Source organism: Hemibagrus wyckioides, linkage group LG21 (genome assembly GCF_019097595.1).
Source record: "Hemibagrus wyckioides isolate EC202008001 linkage group LG21, SWU_Hwy_1.0, whole genome shotgun sequence".
Taxonomy (NCBI): Eukaryota; Metazoa; Chordata; class Actinopteri; order Siluriformes; family Bagridae; genus Hemibagrus; species Hemibagrus wyckioides.
This window is the reverse complement of record NC_080730.1, coordinates 13,048,330-13,061,698: the sequence shown is the minus strand read 5'-3', so window position 1 is coordinate 13,061,698 and position 13,369 is coordinate 13,048,330. Positions and strand designations below refer to the sequence as shown.

General features: G+C 39.2%; 1 protein-coding gene across 8 annotated transcripts in view; it reads right to left on the bottom strand.

Annotated features, from left to right (window-relative positions):
• Positions 1–13,369, bottom strand: part of plekha6 (pleckstrin homology domain containing, family A member 6) — a 94,934-nt gene that overhangs the window by 5,309 nt on the left and 76,256 nt on the right. For 5 of the 8 annotated variants that reach the window (XM_058373853.1, XM_058373849.1, XM_058373855.1 and 2 more), the window contains 14 exons: positions 11,225–11,427; positions 10,560–11,009; positions 9,562–10,072; positions 9,021–9,107; positions 8,460–8,513; positions 5,650–5,718; positions 5,405–5,485; positions 4,534–4,683; positions 4,096–4,191; positions 3,350–3,461; positions 2,934–3,070; positions 746–815; positions 440–534; positions 56–232 (listed from right to left, as the gene is read on the bottom strand). In XM_058373853.1, coding sequence (XP_058229836.1) covers positions 56–232; positions 440–534; positions 746–815; positions 2,934–3,070; positions 3,350–3,461; positions 4,096–4,191; positions 4,534–4,683; positions 5,405–5,485; positions 5,650–5,718; positions 8,460–8,513; positions 9,021–9,107; positions 9,562–10,072; positions 10,560–11,009; positions 11,225–11,427 — 2,292 coding nt within the window. Of the gene's footprint in view, positions 1–55; positions 233–439; positions 535–745; positions 816–2,933; positions 3,071–3,349; positions 3,462–4,095; positions 4,192–4,533; positions 4,684–5,404; positions 5,486–5,649; positions 5,719–8,459; positions 8,514–9,020; positions 9,108–9,561; positions 10,073–10,559; positions 11,010–11,224; positions 11,428–11,834; positions 12,522–13,369 lie in introns of those variants that run through there. The other 3 variants (XM_058373857.1, XM_058373852.1, XM_058373851.1) reach the window with 3 other exon arrangements.

Below are 13,369 nucleotides of genomic sequence, written 5' to 3'. Positions count from 1 at the left end.
TGCCTAATAATCCACTGTCAGGATGCAGAAAGGATAAAAGTAAAGAGGTGCTAACCACTCTGTAGTTGACAGAAGGTTTGAGGCCATCCAAGTTCTGGTTGTTGGACAGATTAAGGCTGCGTCTCTTGTCTTTGACTGAACTGCTCTGGTTCCGACGTATCCTCTCATTCTGCTCCTCTACGCTCATCTTAGACTTTGCTTCAGCCGGGAACACAGCGCTCTTTGGCCTCTCCTAGAAATGTTCAAGGATAATAATGACATTTCATGTCATGTTAATGTACAAGATTTCAGTTTATCAGAAATACACAGAACAGTTCTCTTCAACCTAGTTATGGTTTTATTTGTGCTATGCTTGTCATCGCAAACAATCGTTAATGATAATTTGGTAATCAATATTGATACTTAATGAGATCATCTAGAAATTATGCCAGTGACCCACCCTGGAGATGTGACCGTTAGGCATTTTCCCATTCCTCTTATGGACACCATCCTTGTCATCTGTAGGAGATTTAGTCCTGGGTGGGACAATACCAACTGCACACAAAAATATCTTACATTAGCAATGTGCTCTGTGTTATTTATATATTAAAAGAGAATTTGTAGCCCTTTACTAATTCATTCATTAATAAATGGTACTCTTTGCATGTCTGAACCCATTAAGAGTTTTCAGGAGAACAGAAACCCTTCAAATTCTCAAAATCAAATTCAGAATAAAGCTTCTCGAAAGGACAGTGTACTCTCCTACCTTTATTGCCTTGTCTATCTTGCTCCATGTCACAATCATTGTTTTTTTCCTCTAGTGAACTGAAGTTGTGCTGGACAAGAAAGCAGAATAAATGAATACATATGACAAAAGAAACACAGTACAATGCACATGAGGTCACTTGATCTTCTCTAGTCCAGATACTAACACGCTGCACGGAACAGAATTATGGCTATGGAGTGAATTGCTCTGATTAATAAGAGGATCTAACTGAATGGAGCAGCAGCACTGAAGCAAAAAAAGGAATCACCACAGTACTGTACATTAGCAAGAACTTACTATTACAGTCTCTGGGCAGGATAAAGGGATTGCTGAAGGTGAAAGAATGAATCAATGAATATTTTCTTAATGCAATGTCAAAAAGAGCTCTTTAAAATAGTAAGCATAGTAAGAAATACTGACAGGAGAAAGAAACTGATGGAAAGTGAAATGGTACAGTAAGTGGAGATGAAAGGGATGAGTGCCAGTGAGAGGATGATGATGATGATGATAGTGATAATCATTGATGGTAAGTGATGAATGGGTTGCTGGAAGGACATGATCAGAAGGACAATATACACAGGGTTCTGATATGACAGTGGCTCTGGTGTTATGGAATGGGCACTGTGCTATATTTCGTTCAGATGATTTTTCTACTCCGAGATACCTTTCGGCTGTGCATGTCTTTGTCTTCCTTATAGCTGTCCATGCTGCGTGGCCAGGCATTGCTGCTGTAAGGGAGGGGGGGGACAGGGGGCATAATCGTGGTGGGGTCCAGGGGCTGGTAAGACTTAGGGAGTGGGGGCCGTGGAGGACCAATCTCCTGAAAACGGGAAGGAAGGATAGAGAGAGAAAAAGAAAGAGAGAGGAGAAGTATATAGCCCAAGAAAGACAGGGAAAGACAAAAAGGAGAAGGAGGAAGGAGGAAGGAGAAGAAGGGAAACAGCTGTGCATCAGGAGGAGTTACTTAGCCAGGCAGAGCGCAGAGAGGTGCATGGGATTTTTTTTAAAAAGGTGAAGCTTTTCACTAGAGCTCACTTTACAGTAACATAAACTGGCCTGCACACAGCACATTACGTCCTAAAAAGTCTACCATGAAGACATGATCATGATATTCTGACTGGTCATTTCAAGTTTAGAGCATTCTGATTTTTTTTTTTTGTCATAGAATAAAAATGTGCAGATCAGTTTGCTATAGCTGATCATTTAAGGCTCATTTAAAATCAACAAACCACTGGTGAATATCTACAAAGGTGAGTTTGCCTACAAAAAATATCTAGCATTTGTTCATAAGCAGGCATGGCACAAAGACTAGAGCTTTGACAAAAAACAAGGGCAGAACCATTGAGAAGACAGGATATATACAGTTAGAGCCCTGACTGAGGTTTGTGGTTGATAGTTTTATATAAAGAATGCTTTAGAAGGCTAATATAAATGTAAATTTGCATACATGATAACAGATGTTTGACAGAAATTATATCTCAGATTAGGATCCAACTGAGAATTACTTAATGAGAGTTCAACAAATGCCATGGGGTCTAAATCAAGAAACACATCTTAATGAGTCAGACTAAATGAAATGAACAATACACTGCATCTCATCACTGAGTTAATTGAACACTGTATAATATGTGTGGGGGTCTGGATGGTGATTGTCACTGAGTCTGAATTCTGGCAAAGAAACAAAAAAAATCTGGTTTTGACCAAAATTGAGTTTTTCTGCCAATAAACATATATTTAGCTAACATGATGCAGAAGAACTTTATAAACACTATGCTAAGATCAAGGAATCAGTTTACCAAATGCAGCTTCAAAAACATCTGTAGGCTAGATCTAAAGGTGGGCATACAGATACACAAACTCTTCACAGTCATATTTCTTATATTTTTTTAATTGCATTTTAAATAAACCATATTAATTAAATCAAATATATCAGGGTTTTCCTTTTAGTTGGTTCACTTTTTAGAATAAAGATGCTAGCTACATGCAAAGTCTAGTTTTTTAAACTTTAGATAGTAGAAAATGATTGTAAAGATTGATGACAGAAAATATTTCACCTGTTACACATGTACAATATAAATCATATAGCGCTGTGCTAAAGTTAGCTTGTCATCATTCTGCATGTATCTTTATAGTACTGTTGCACTCTTGTGCTGAGGTACTGAGGCTTTGTTACATTTTAATGGCTTACCTCAGTTGCCAGCTGTTTTGTGGGTGAATTCTGGGAGCCGGGTACAGGTGAGAAAGGACTGAGGGGGCTGGTTAGACTCACGGAGCTTAGTGGGCTCGCTGGACTGTTTGTGCTGAAAGAACCTGATGCTGCACTGACTGCAAACAAACACAACAAAGTTCAAACAAAGCTGTCTAGATTTATACTCACTGGCCATTTTTTTTATTAGCAACTCCTGTAGGCTTGCTCATTTCTCCATGACCAAATATCATCATGCTGCTGCCATGTGATTGGTGATTACATAACTGCATGTATGAGCAGGTGTACAGGAGTTTCTATTAATGTAATGCATGTACATGTATTTATGTATGTATGCAAATATTTAAATATGCATTTATTTTTGTATTTTTTTATGCAGTGTAAACATAGAAGCTGACCTCTGTGCTTAGCTGTATCTGTGCCTCGAGAGGGATTGTTCTTGTGCAGCCCCTCGAGCACATCCTGAATCCTCCAGAACTCTTTCTGCAGGTGTCGGTGGACCAGTTCACTCTGGAGAAACAACAGAGAAAGGTTGGTGGATGGGAGGCATGTTTATTACAATTGCTATGTTATTATTATTATTATTATTATTATTATTATTATTATTATTATCTCTCTTCCTCTCACTTTAAAACGCTTTGTCATTCCCGATTTTTCACAGCTATCCAGTTACTCAGCCTTACTTTTTATAAAAAGCTGTTTTATTACAATTGTGAGGCACTGACATGCATTATTTATAAACACCATCAGGAGATTGAAGAAATTAATGTTTTCTCATGAATTAATAATGAACCTTTCATATGCTAATCAATAATTAATCATATGCAGATAATCCATGAAAAAGTTTTTTTTTGATCCCTGCGATTACATTTTACTTCTCTTAAGGTGTCTTCTGGTGTATCTTTTGTATGATTGCAATCACTGTTCTTTTTAACACTAATCATATTGTGTTTTTTTTTTTTTTCTTGCTGGTGAACGTAATCAGTCATTGAAATGAACGGTCATGTTACTGCAAAATTGCACAGTATTAATGCATAGGTCATTTAACCGAAATCAGATGAGCATCATGTCTAGGCCTTAAAAAGAACAAAGACTAGATGTCATGAGTATGAATTTGATGAGGATGATGGTGAAGATGATGTACCTGTCCTCCAGTGTTCAGCTGCTCCCACAGGTCACCATGAATAGCATTTACCTCATCCTCCAGAGCATCAAACTCCATTTTATATGTGGTCAGTGCCTGAGAAAACCAGACAAGAGGCTAATTAGCAGCTGTTGGATTTGACACTCACACCTACAGATCACGAGAGAGCATTATCTGCTTTCCCTAAATTTTTCCCTCTGTGCAAAAATGGTCATTTGCTTACTATAAATTTTGAGCACTGTAATAAACCATAAAAATCTTCTTTTTAACTTCATGTTGGATCAGTTGCAGTGGCAAAGATCAGCCCATCAGGCTTGAAACACTTCATGGATTTCTCTGTTTGAGAATGTCTCTTGCTAGATAATATTGTGAACTTGTTAAAGCATTGCTCAGTGACACTGAGAGTTTCTTATAAAGTTATTTTAGAGCACAGCGTACACTGGAAGCCTGAGAGAGCTCCCCCCGGACATTGATGAGCTGATTCTGTAAGCTCTCCTTCTTCAGCTGCAGTTTCTCCATGGCCAGTGGCTGAGTCCTGGACAGCTCCATGTCCTGATGAGTGGCCACCAGAGTGGCCTCCAAGTTATCCTGCAAAGTTTGGAACACACAGGACAAAATGATGACACAATGGTTTAATGCTCTTTCACAGCACAGCAGAGGATGTGCTACTAATCCAGGTATGGTTCATTTAAAAATAAACGATGTGAACATAAAGTTATCTGTCATTTTGTTTTTCTTATAGGAAAAATCCACAATGAACAACCTGCATATGAATCATTACTGTATAATCAACATATCTGATGATGATTTATTCTGTAGTGAAATTTAAAGTTTCTGGCATAAACTTTTTTCATCAGCATCTTGATCTATTTTCAGTTTAGCTTCCTACATTAACCATAATGCCATTCAGCTACGTGCTAATACCGATGCCTTCAGCTTTTATGCTAACACTTCCATCAACACCATCTTGCTTATTACCTCAACTTTCTAACTGAGTCTCTTCCATAACTACAACTATAGTGTACTATATTTGCATTGCATTCTGGAACTTTCTGGAAATGATTGGTGAGAGGGAAATGAAGCTTGCTCTTTTGTGTTTAGGAGTTAAAAGTGAAACCTTTCGATCACTATCCTTTATGTTTGAGAGTGCTGAATTGTGTTCAGGTGACTGATAAATTCTCACAGGATTAAAAAAAAAAAACCTCTATGAAATTAGCACCAGAATCATGAATCATCTACGATTTTTTTAATCTGTTCAAGGCTGAACTTTTTCTTTAACATCCCACTAAAAAGAAAATTTTCAAACTACCTTTTCCATTCGCAGCCGATGTACTACCACTTCCTGCTCCTTCAGAAGCCTGTTCTGCTCAAACAAGCGAGTCAGGAGTTTCTACATACAGAAAAAGCATGAATATCAAATACAAACCGGGTGCAAATAATTCCTTTTATTAAACGTTTAAGAAAAATATAAGTAATAAAATGAGCCTTTGCTTAGTAGACTTTACATGTTTAAATTATTGAATGTAATTTGGTTGGATAACAGTGAAGACTTACACTGGTCTCAATTTCATTGAGCTTCAGCGTGGGATGCAGGTCCCTGTAAATATCATGCGCTGGAGGCACCTAAAATCAGCGATAAAGAAGATGCAATTTTTTTTTTACAAGACATTTGCCAGACTCAGCACTCGGTACTCAAGCACTGACACATTCTGACACCTAAGGCAAAAAAAATAACACGTTTTATGCAGCAGCACGATCCATTCCCATATGCTGTGATAATGACGCTGTGATAATGATGAGTGTGTGGAAATACAATATAGTAGAGGGTTTTAGTGTTTTCTGACACATGGTGAAAGAGACATCACGCATATGACTCATACACAGGACAAGTAAACAAGGGACACAATGCTTTTAAAATGGAAAATGTGACACAAAAGACATGGGCACCAAACATGGACACAAAAGTGTGAGCAACCAAAAGGGATTTTAGCAACATAAAATTAACACTGAAATCTGCCCTATTAGGAGCAATAAAGGAAGAATTACAACCTAAATGAATAGCAATAGAAGTTTCTACAACACCACCTAACATCCAACATGCCGAGTTTAGGCAAAGAGGCAGGCTTTGTGTTGGCTTTTGCCAAGCTCTTACCAGCTAGGGATTTATTTGAGCCTGAAAGTCGCAGCAAGAGGCTGAAATGAATCCCAGTGGTGGATCTGTTGGGAAATATGGAACTGAAGCCTGCCTCATGAAGCCAATCTAATTTCTCTTACTTGTGAGAATAACTTTGCTCTGGGGGTGGAACGATCAACCATTCGGGTTACCATTCCGATTAGGTAATCTCCCTCCATTGCCTGAGAGAAAAAACACCATCATTTGCTGAGGGTTGTTTTTTTATCCCATTACCAGTAAGTTGGGGAAGCCACACACTACTACTATTTGCCTTAAACAATAATAAAGAATAAAGTGGAAAAAATCTTTTAATGCCATATTTTACCAAAAATCAAATAAATTTGTCAAAATATTTCATAAAATTAAAGCTAAAGCTATTTAGATGGGATTAGTTTACATGCGGGGAGATTGATGGAATTATTTGATTAAAGGAATCTGTGATCCAACACAAATCCAGAAAATGTCTGTCTCTTCCTATGTCTCAGAAGATTATGCTTATTATACGGTCTTCTACCTATTATAAAAGTACCTGTAGAATATATATACACCAACCTGATATAACATTATGACCACCTGCCTAATATTGTATTGACCCTCCTTTCGCTGCCAAAACCCGCCCTGCCCTGACCTGTCATGCACTGTGTATTCTGGCACCTTTCTATCAGAACCAGCGTTAACTTCTTCAGCAATTTGAGCAAGAGTAGCTCATCTGTTGGATCGGATCACACGGGCCAGCCTTCGCTCCCCTCATGCATCAATGAGCCTTGGCCGCCAATGACCCTGCTGCTAGTTCACCACGGTTCCTTCCTTCCTTAGACCACTTTTGATAGATACTGACCACTGCAGACCGGGAAAACCCCACAAGAGCTGCAGTTTTGGAGATGCTCTGATCCAGTGGTTTAGCCATCACAATTTGTCCCTTGTCAAACTCGCTCAAATCCTTATGCTTGCCCATTTTTCCTGCTTCTAACACATCAACTTTGAGGACAAAATGTTCACTTGCTGCCTAATATATCCCACCCACTAACAGGTGCCATGATGAGGAGATAGTCAGTGTTATTCACTTCACCTGGCACTATTCATAATGTTATGGCTGATCAGTGTATATCCCTTTCCAACTGACATGTTAATAAAGATGCTGTTATATCCTGTGGAACAGTGATTTTCTTTAAAACAGGGATATTTCAGCAAGCGCTCCTTTATATTAAATCACACCGAAACTAACACAAAACAAATTACTGTTTAAAAAGGCTTGTCATAGTAGTGACATTTCTGGAGAGTTTTTAGGTAAGTTACTGAGTTCCTAGCCCTTGAACATCCTACATGTGCAAGCCTTATAACAAGCAGACAGCAGAATCAGCTTTCATTAAAAATATGAGGTTAAGATACTCCTGTAATGTTTGTATTCACTTAATTCACTTATTCCGAAGGAACTGATCAAGGTTAGCGCAGACCCCTAAGGAAGGCTTATGAATTATAATGAAACCTTGTTAAAGCATAATGTGTCCTATTTTACACAAAGGACTAAGCTAAACATATAAAATTCAGAATAAGAAATCTAAACTCTTTCTATCCATATACTATACATTTATCAGCTTCTGCCAGAATTTCCCTCCTCTAAAGAAATCATTCCTTATGTAAATTCATTTGCTTTCAATTTCTTTCATTTCCATTTTGTCAGACAGCTGTAAATGGGGCTGTTAGCTGGTTAGTTTTGATGTGGTGGTGTATGAGAGGCACAGCAAATAACATAATTTTACTTTAATTTTGTCCAAAATGATTTATCTACAATTTTCTGCAGTATATCACATATAGTAATGTATCTTCTACTATAAAAGATTAAAAGTTGGGTCAATATTTGCCAGATATTATCAGTAATTGCCATAATCCTTTAAAGACATTTTTCTCATATTTCTCTCAGGACATAGAATATTTTTATGTATATATTCATATATATAAGAAATGGGAAATCACACACAGGGAAAGAGTCATAGAGTCAACAGTGTGGTAAGACAGTGAATGTAGGAGTTTGAGTGAAACAGGGTGTATGACAGCCTAAAGTATTCACACCTTCATGTTATCATCCACAACAGTACATTTGAGCTTCATTGCTGTATCAGTGTTAATGTTGAGAGCAGTGCTGTATGAGCACTTGAGCCATTCTACATTGGCTGTGCTGGGTTAAGCGTACCTGCTGATCAAGGTAATCCAAGTTCCTCTGAAGCTGCAGGTCTAAAATGTCATCCTGGTGTAAGTAGTAGCAGCAGCAGCAGCAGGTCAGTCACATACAGAAGCAGTACACAGCGTGGCCATAGCAGCAAAGCCCCACACATACACAGGGACAGAGAGACATGGGACGTAGGAGACAGAAAACCAGCGCAGAGACAGTCATAGAGTCAGATACAGGGAAAGACACAGGTATACAAGATAGTACGGAAGTAGAGGGAGAAGTGTACATTAATTTCGACAAAACCAAGGACAAAACATAGACATACACACACCAGAGAGGAACATAAACACAGTCCGAGAGACATAAAGATGATGGATGTGGAGACCCACAATCAGAGAGATGACAGAGACAGGGAAAGAGACAAACAACATTTGAGATAAAACATCAATATAAAAAAATTAACAGGACAGAAATATGCACACACGCACAAACACAATATGAATTTTCACTCAAGCATCCTTTAGCAGCATAGCCAACCAAACAGTTATGTGTAGTTTCTAACACAAAATGCCATGAACCTACCATTTTGCCATGTACAGAGGGAGAGGCTGGGTAATTGTAATGGTAAACATTTTGCGTGAGAGAACGTCGATCCCCAGGAAAATCATACTAAAAGAAATAAATCAGAAAAACAGAAAAGCTTTAACTATAAAATATTACATGACTACACAATTACTATATTTTTTGTAGGTACATTAAGATATCTGAACCTCAAACTTATGGAAACTGTAAGTAAATAAGAAAAACTCAAAAAATCATACAAATCTATTCCACTATTTAACTCTTACTAGACATTTATAATAATCTGGCTGACTTATAACTTATAAGTCACAGCACTATAACTGTCAATTTTCTATTATATTAAAATATAGAATAATATAATAATTCTTCATAATTTTTGATCACAACTAGAACTGCAAATGAAGATCTCAGATTAATTGAACATTGAACAATGCAAGAATACAAATTAGTGTTCAGTTTCCATGTACTGTTAAAGTATATGGGACAAACAAATAACAAATAGAGTTAAACCTTCTTGTACCCCTGGAGCATTTATTTTTACCTTGGGGGAACTGAGAGACCTTCGCATGCCATAGACTGATGGATCAGCGTAGATACCATCATCTCTATGCCGCCCAGGCATTCTGTCAAACCGGACACTAGGTGAGCGTGCTGGCGAGATGAAGCTCGGCGGTCCGGGTGAGTAAGCTCCTCCCGATGACGAAGAGGGCGAGCGTGGCACTGAGCGTGAGCGTGGCTGCAGTGACAGACGCCTCATGGTCCCCTGGGCTGACTCCAGCTGGGTATAATACGCAGGATGTGGTCCAGGACCCCCCATCATCCACTGGGGCTCACGGGGAGGCCCATAAAGAGCAGTGTCCCTCAGTGAACGCCGCTTTTCCTCTGCCGTCCAGCGGGGTGGCATCCTGTCATAGGCAGCCGACATGGAGCAGATGCTGTCAGGTCGAATTCCTGGAGGGTACAGTGGGTACTCCTCAGGGTACGGAGGGGCACCATACACACCGTAGTAGTCTGCTGACATGCCTCGGTTCATTGTGTAATACCGTGCTGGACTGTAGAGAAAGATGGATGAGCAGAAAAGAACAGAGATCATCCTACTAATTCTCAGCCATTATTCTCAGCTGAACGGTATGTTATGGACACTCTAGAGAAAGCTGCTTATAACGACAGCATTTGGTCTCCTGAGTTAGATGTAGAGGTAGTCCCATACAATGACAGCTGAAGTATTCTCATTTAATTACACCTTTCCCCCATTTTCTGCCTAGTTTGGTCACCTAAGAAATTCCCACTCTCCCTAGCCAGCTTTCCCCAATCATGCAACCAGGGAGGATGAAGGATAACACTCTTCCTTTGAAACATGGAGCTGTGTCACAGCATAGAACACACAGAAAACGCTATCTGCCCTCTCCTGTCCATATATAAAGGACTCACAAAAGTCCATGAGTGATTAGTGTTGTTGTAATTAACAGGGGACAGATAATTCCACCCATGCATTAATTAGAAATATTACCCAATAATGCCCATATTCTGCATCCATACCTCCGGAGGTCCTCCTGAGGCATCAGGCTGCGCCGCTGGTTCACCCACTGCTGTAACTGTGTCATGGAGCTCTTCCTTTGTGCCATCCTCTCAGGCCCTGTCCTGGGCACAAAGCCCCTGCGCAGCACCATGTTCTCTTGGGCCTCAGGCTGCACCTCATGCACCTCTCTTATGTTCTCCTGGGAAGGGTAGCCTGAACCATAGTTACTCCATCCGTTAGGGTGGTGAGGAGGCGGGCATCCCCTCTCCCCAAGCCGGATGTCCATATCTGTTGACACTGGTGTGGTGGAAGCTGGTATCCCTCTTCTTTCTACCCCATTTACTCTGCGTTTTTCAGGCTCATGTTGCTCAGTCCTTGAGTCCTTGTCTTCTGTACAAGACTTTAGCTCTGGTGCTGGTGTCACTGGGACGTGGTTCTGTTCCTCTGTAAGGATGGACTCTGAGGTTTTTCTACAGTGGACAGAAAAGCTGTGTAATGCATGTAATGAAGTGCAACACTGATAACACAAATAAGCACGAATGCTGATGCTATCAGATAATGTAGATTCATTTAAAATAGGATGTTTTTCATAATAAAATCTGTTTATTCAGGATATTAGAGAAATCTGCAGGATGCACATGTACATAAGGTGTGTGTGTGTGTGTGTGTGTGTGTATGTGTGTACCTAATCGGGCCTGAAATGTGGACACTGGCTGCCTCACTCATGGCTTGGACCCACTCCTCCCTATCCTCTAAGCTGTCAGTGCTGAAGTAGTAGGTACGAGTCCCAGCGTGTTCTGCCTGCAAACAGAATGCAATACTTCCTTTAGCTTCCTGCCCTTCCTCCTTTTCCCCCTCCATGTCTTCTTCCTCTGCCTCAAACCACACCTGTAAGACAGAAAAAAATAAACAAATTACACCACCTCGGGTCGGTTTTGAACACACTATAAACACACACATGCAAATAAATGAAAGCATGTGAATCAGACCTGATAAAGGCCATGCATGTTATATAAGCAGATACAAAATGAAGCCTTGAGTATAATTCTGTGTTCTGCTTGTGTAGTATTGTGTTTATCATACATACGATCGATACATGTATCGATCATACATTTTGACATTCACTATGATCACTATGAGCTAATTTATTATGATGACATGCACTGCATTCACAATACTTTAAATATCCCACTTTTAGCTCCTGTCTAAAAAGCAAATCTCTAAACGTGTTTTTGTCATGCACATATGGAGAATCGAGAGTACACACACACATACACACACACACACACACATACCTACTAGAGAGAGTTCATCTCTAAACAGGCACAGTGGAGATCAATACTCTCAGCACTCCTCAAAGGTGTGGGTGGAGGGAAAAGGAGGGAAGAGACTGGGTGAGGACAACAGGGTCAGACATGAAGGTCAGCTAGAGGTCACCTAGCAGGGTTAGGCGGTTTTATTAATGTAAAAAAAGGTCTAATAAAATAAAATATTATGCATAATGCTAAGATGTGAGATGGAGATATGAAACATAATGCTAAATAAATTTTACAGTTCATTATTGATTAAAAAAAAACAAACAGAAAAACAGATTGCCTGGATCAGCTGAGCATCTAATCATGAACAGAACAAGAGTTAAATCCAGGGATAATATCCTGAAAGAGAAGTCGGTTAGTAGAAGGTCTGGGTGATATGACGATTATAGCATCACAACACACTTTTATAGATGTGGTGGTATCCTTTGGACTAGTTTAGTTGAAATCTTTCTATATATCATCAAAGTACGTTTATTTTGAGACAAATGTTCTCCAATTTGTCGAGAAACCAATATTTTGTGTATCGTATCATGATATGAACTTCTAATTACAAATGTGCATATTTTCAAATAGCTATTATGAGGTAAAGATATGATAATATATGTAAGAAATGTAATGCAGTAAAAGCATAATGTTTAGGCTAAACACACACACACACACACACACACCACATTGCAGTTCAGAGAGTGCATCACATGGGGGCAACAGAGTTATTTTAAACAACTGCCACAAAAATAAATCATATCATCTAATCTTTATCTGAAATGTTTAGATAAAGTGAGCAGGACATGAGCACACCACATGACCTGGGTAAACATTATCTATTTTGATAGTACTTCTCTAGAACATGTAAGACAATGATGTGACAAACGTCTGTGTTCCTGTAGCTACTCTGTAACCATGGCTTCATTCTGTGTTTCTTTGATAAACAGACCTTTTTTTAACCATAACTCCTCTTAGATAGAAATCCAAGACTCATCCGTGTCTTCTCAGCCTGATTACAAATCTGTACCAAACCGAAACACTGGTTTTAAACACCCGAAACTTATTTCCCAAACGATGTTATGAGCATAAATAAACCAAGCTTATTGTTCTAGTGCTGTGTGGGTGTGTGCTACTTATAATGCCACGGCTTTATCGCTCCCAGTTAATCAGGAAATGTGAAATACAAAACTAAAGCCGTGATTTTGCTTAATCATGGCTACTATTGACATTTTGTCCCATTAATCTCAAGCAAAACACCATGAAAACAGCTATGGTTAGGGTGTGTCACACATGTACACAATGAATCACAAACTGCTAGAGTTACACTGCTGGTACTGTATGTGGCCTCATCAGTTGTATAGAACACGAAACATATGCCAAAGACAAATGAAGCAAGCGAGGATTTTTGAGTATCACCCAAAGTAATTGCACTCCTACACTGCTGCATAATAAATGCTTTGGCTGCGCTCTAGTTGACTTACCAAGACTGAAAATAACAACACTTAAAACCTTATCTCAGGGTGAAATAT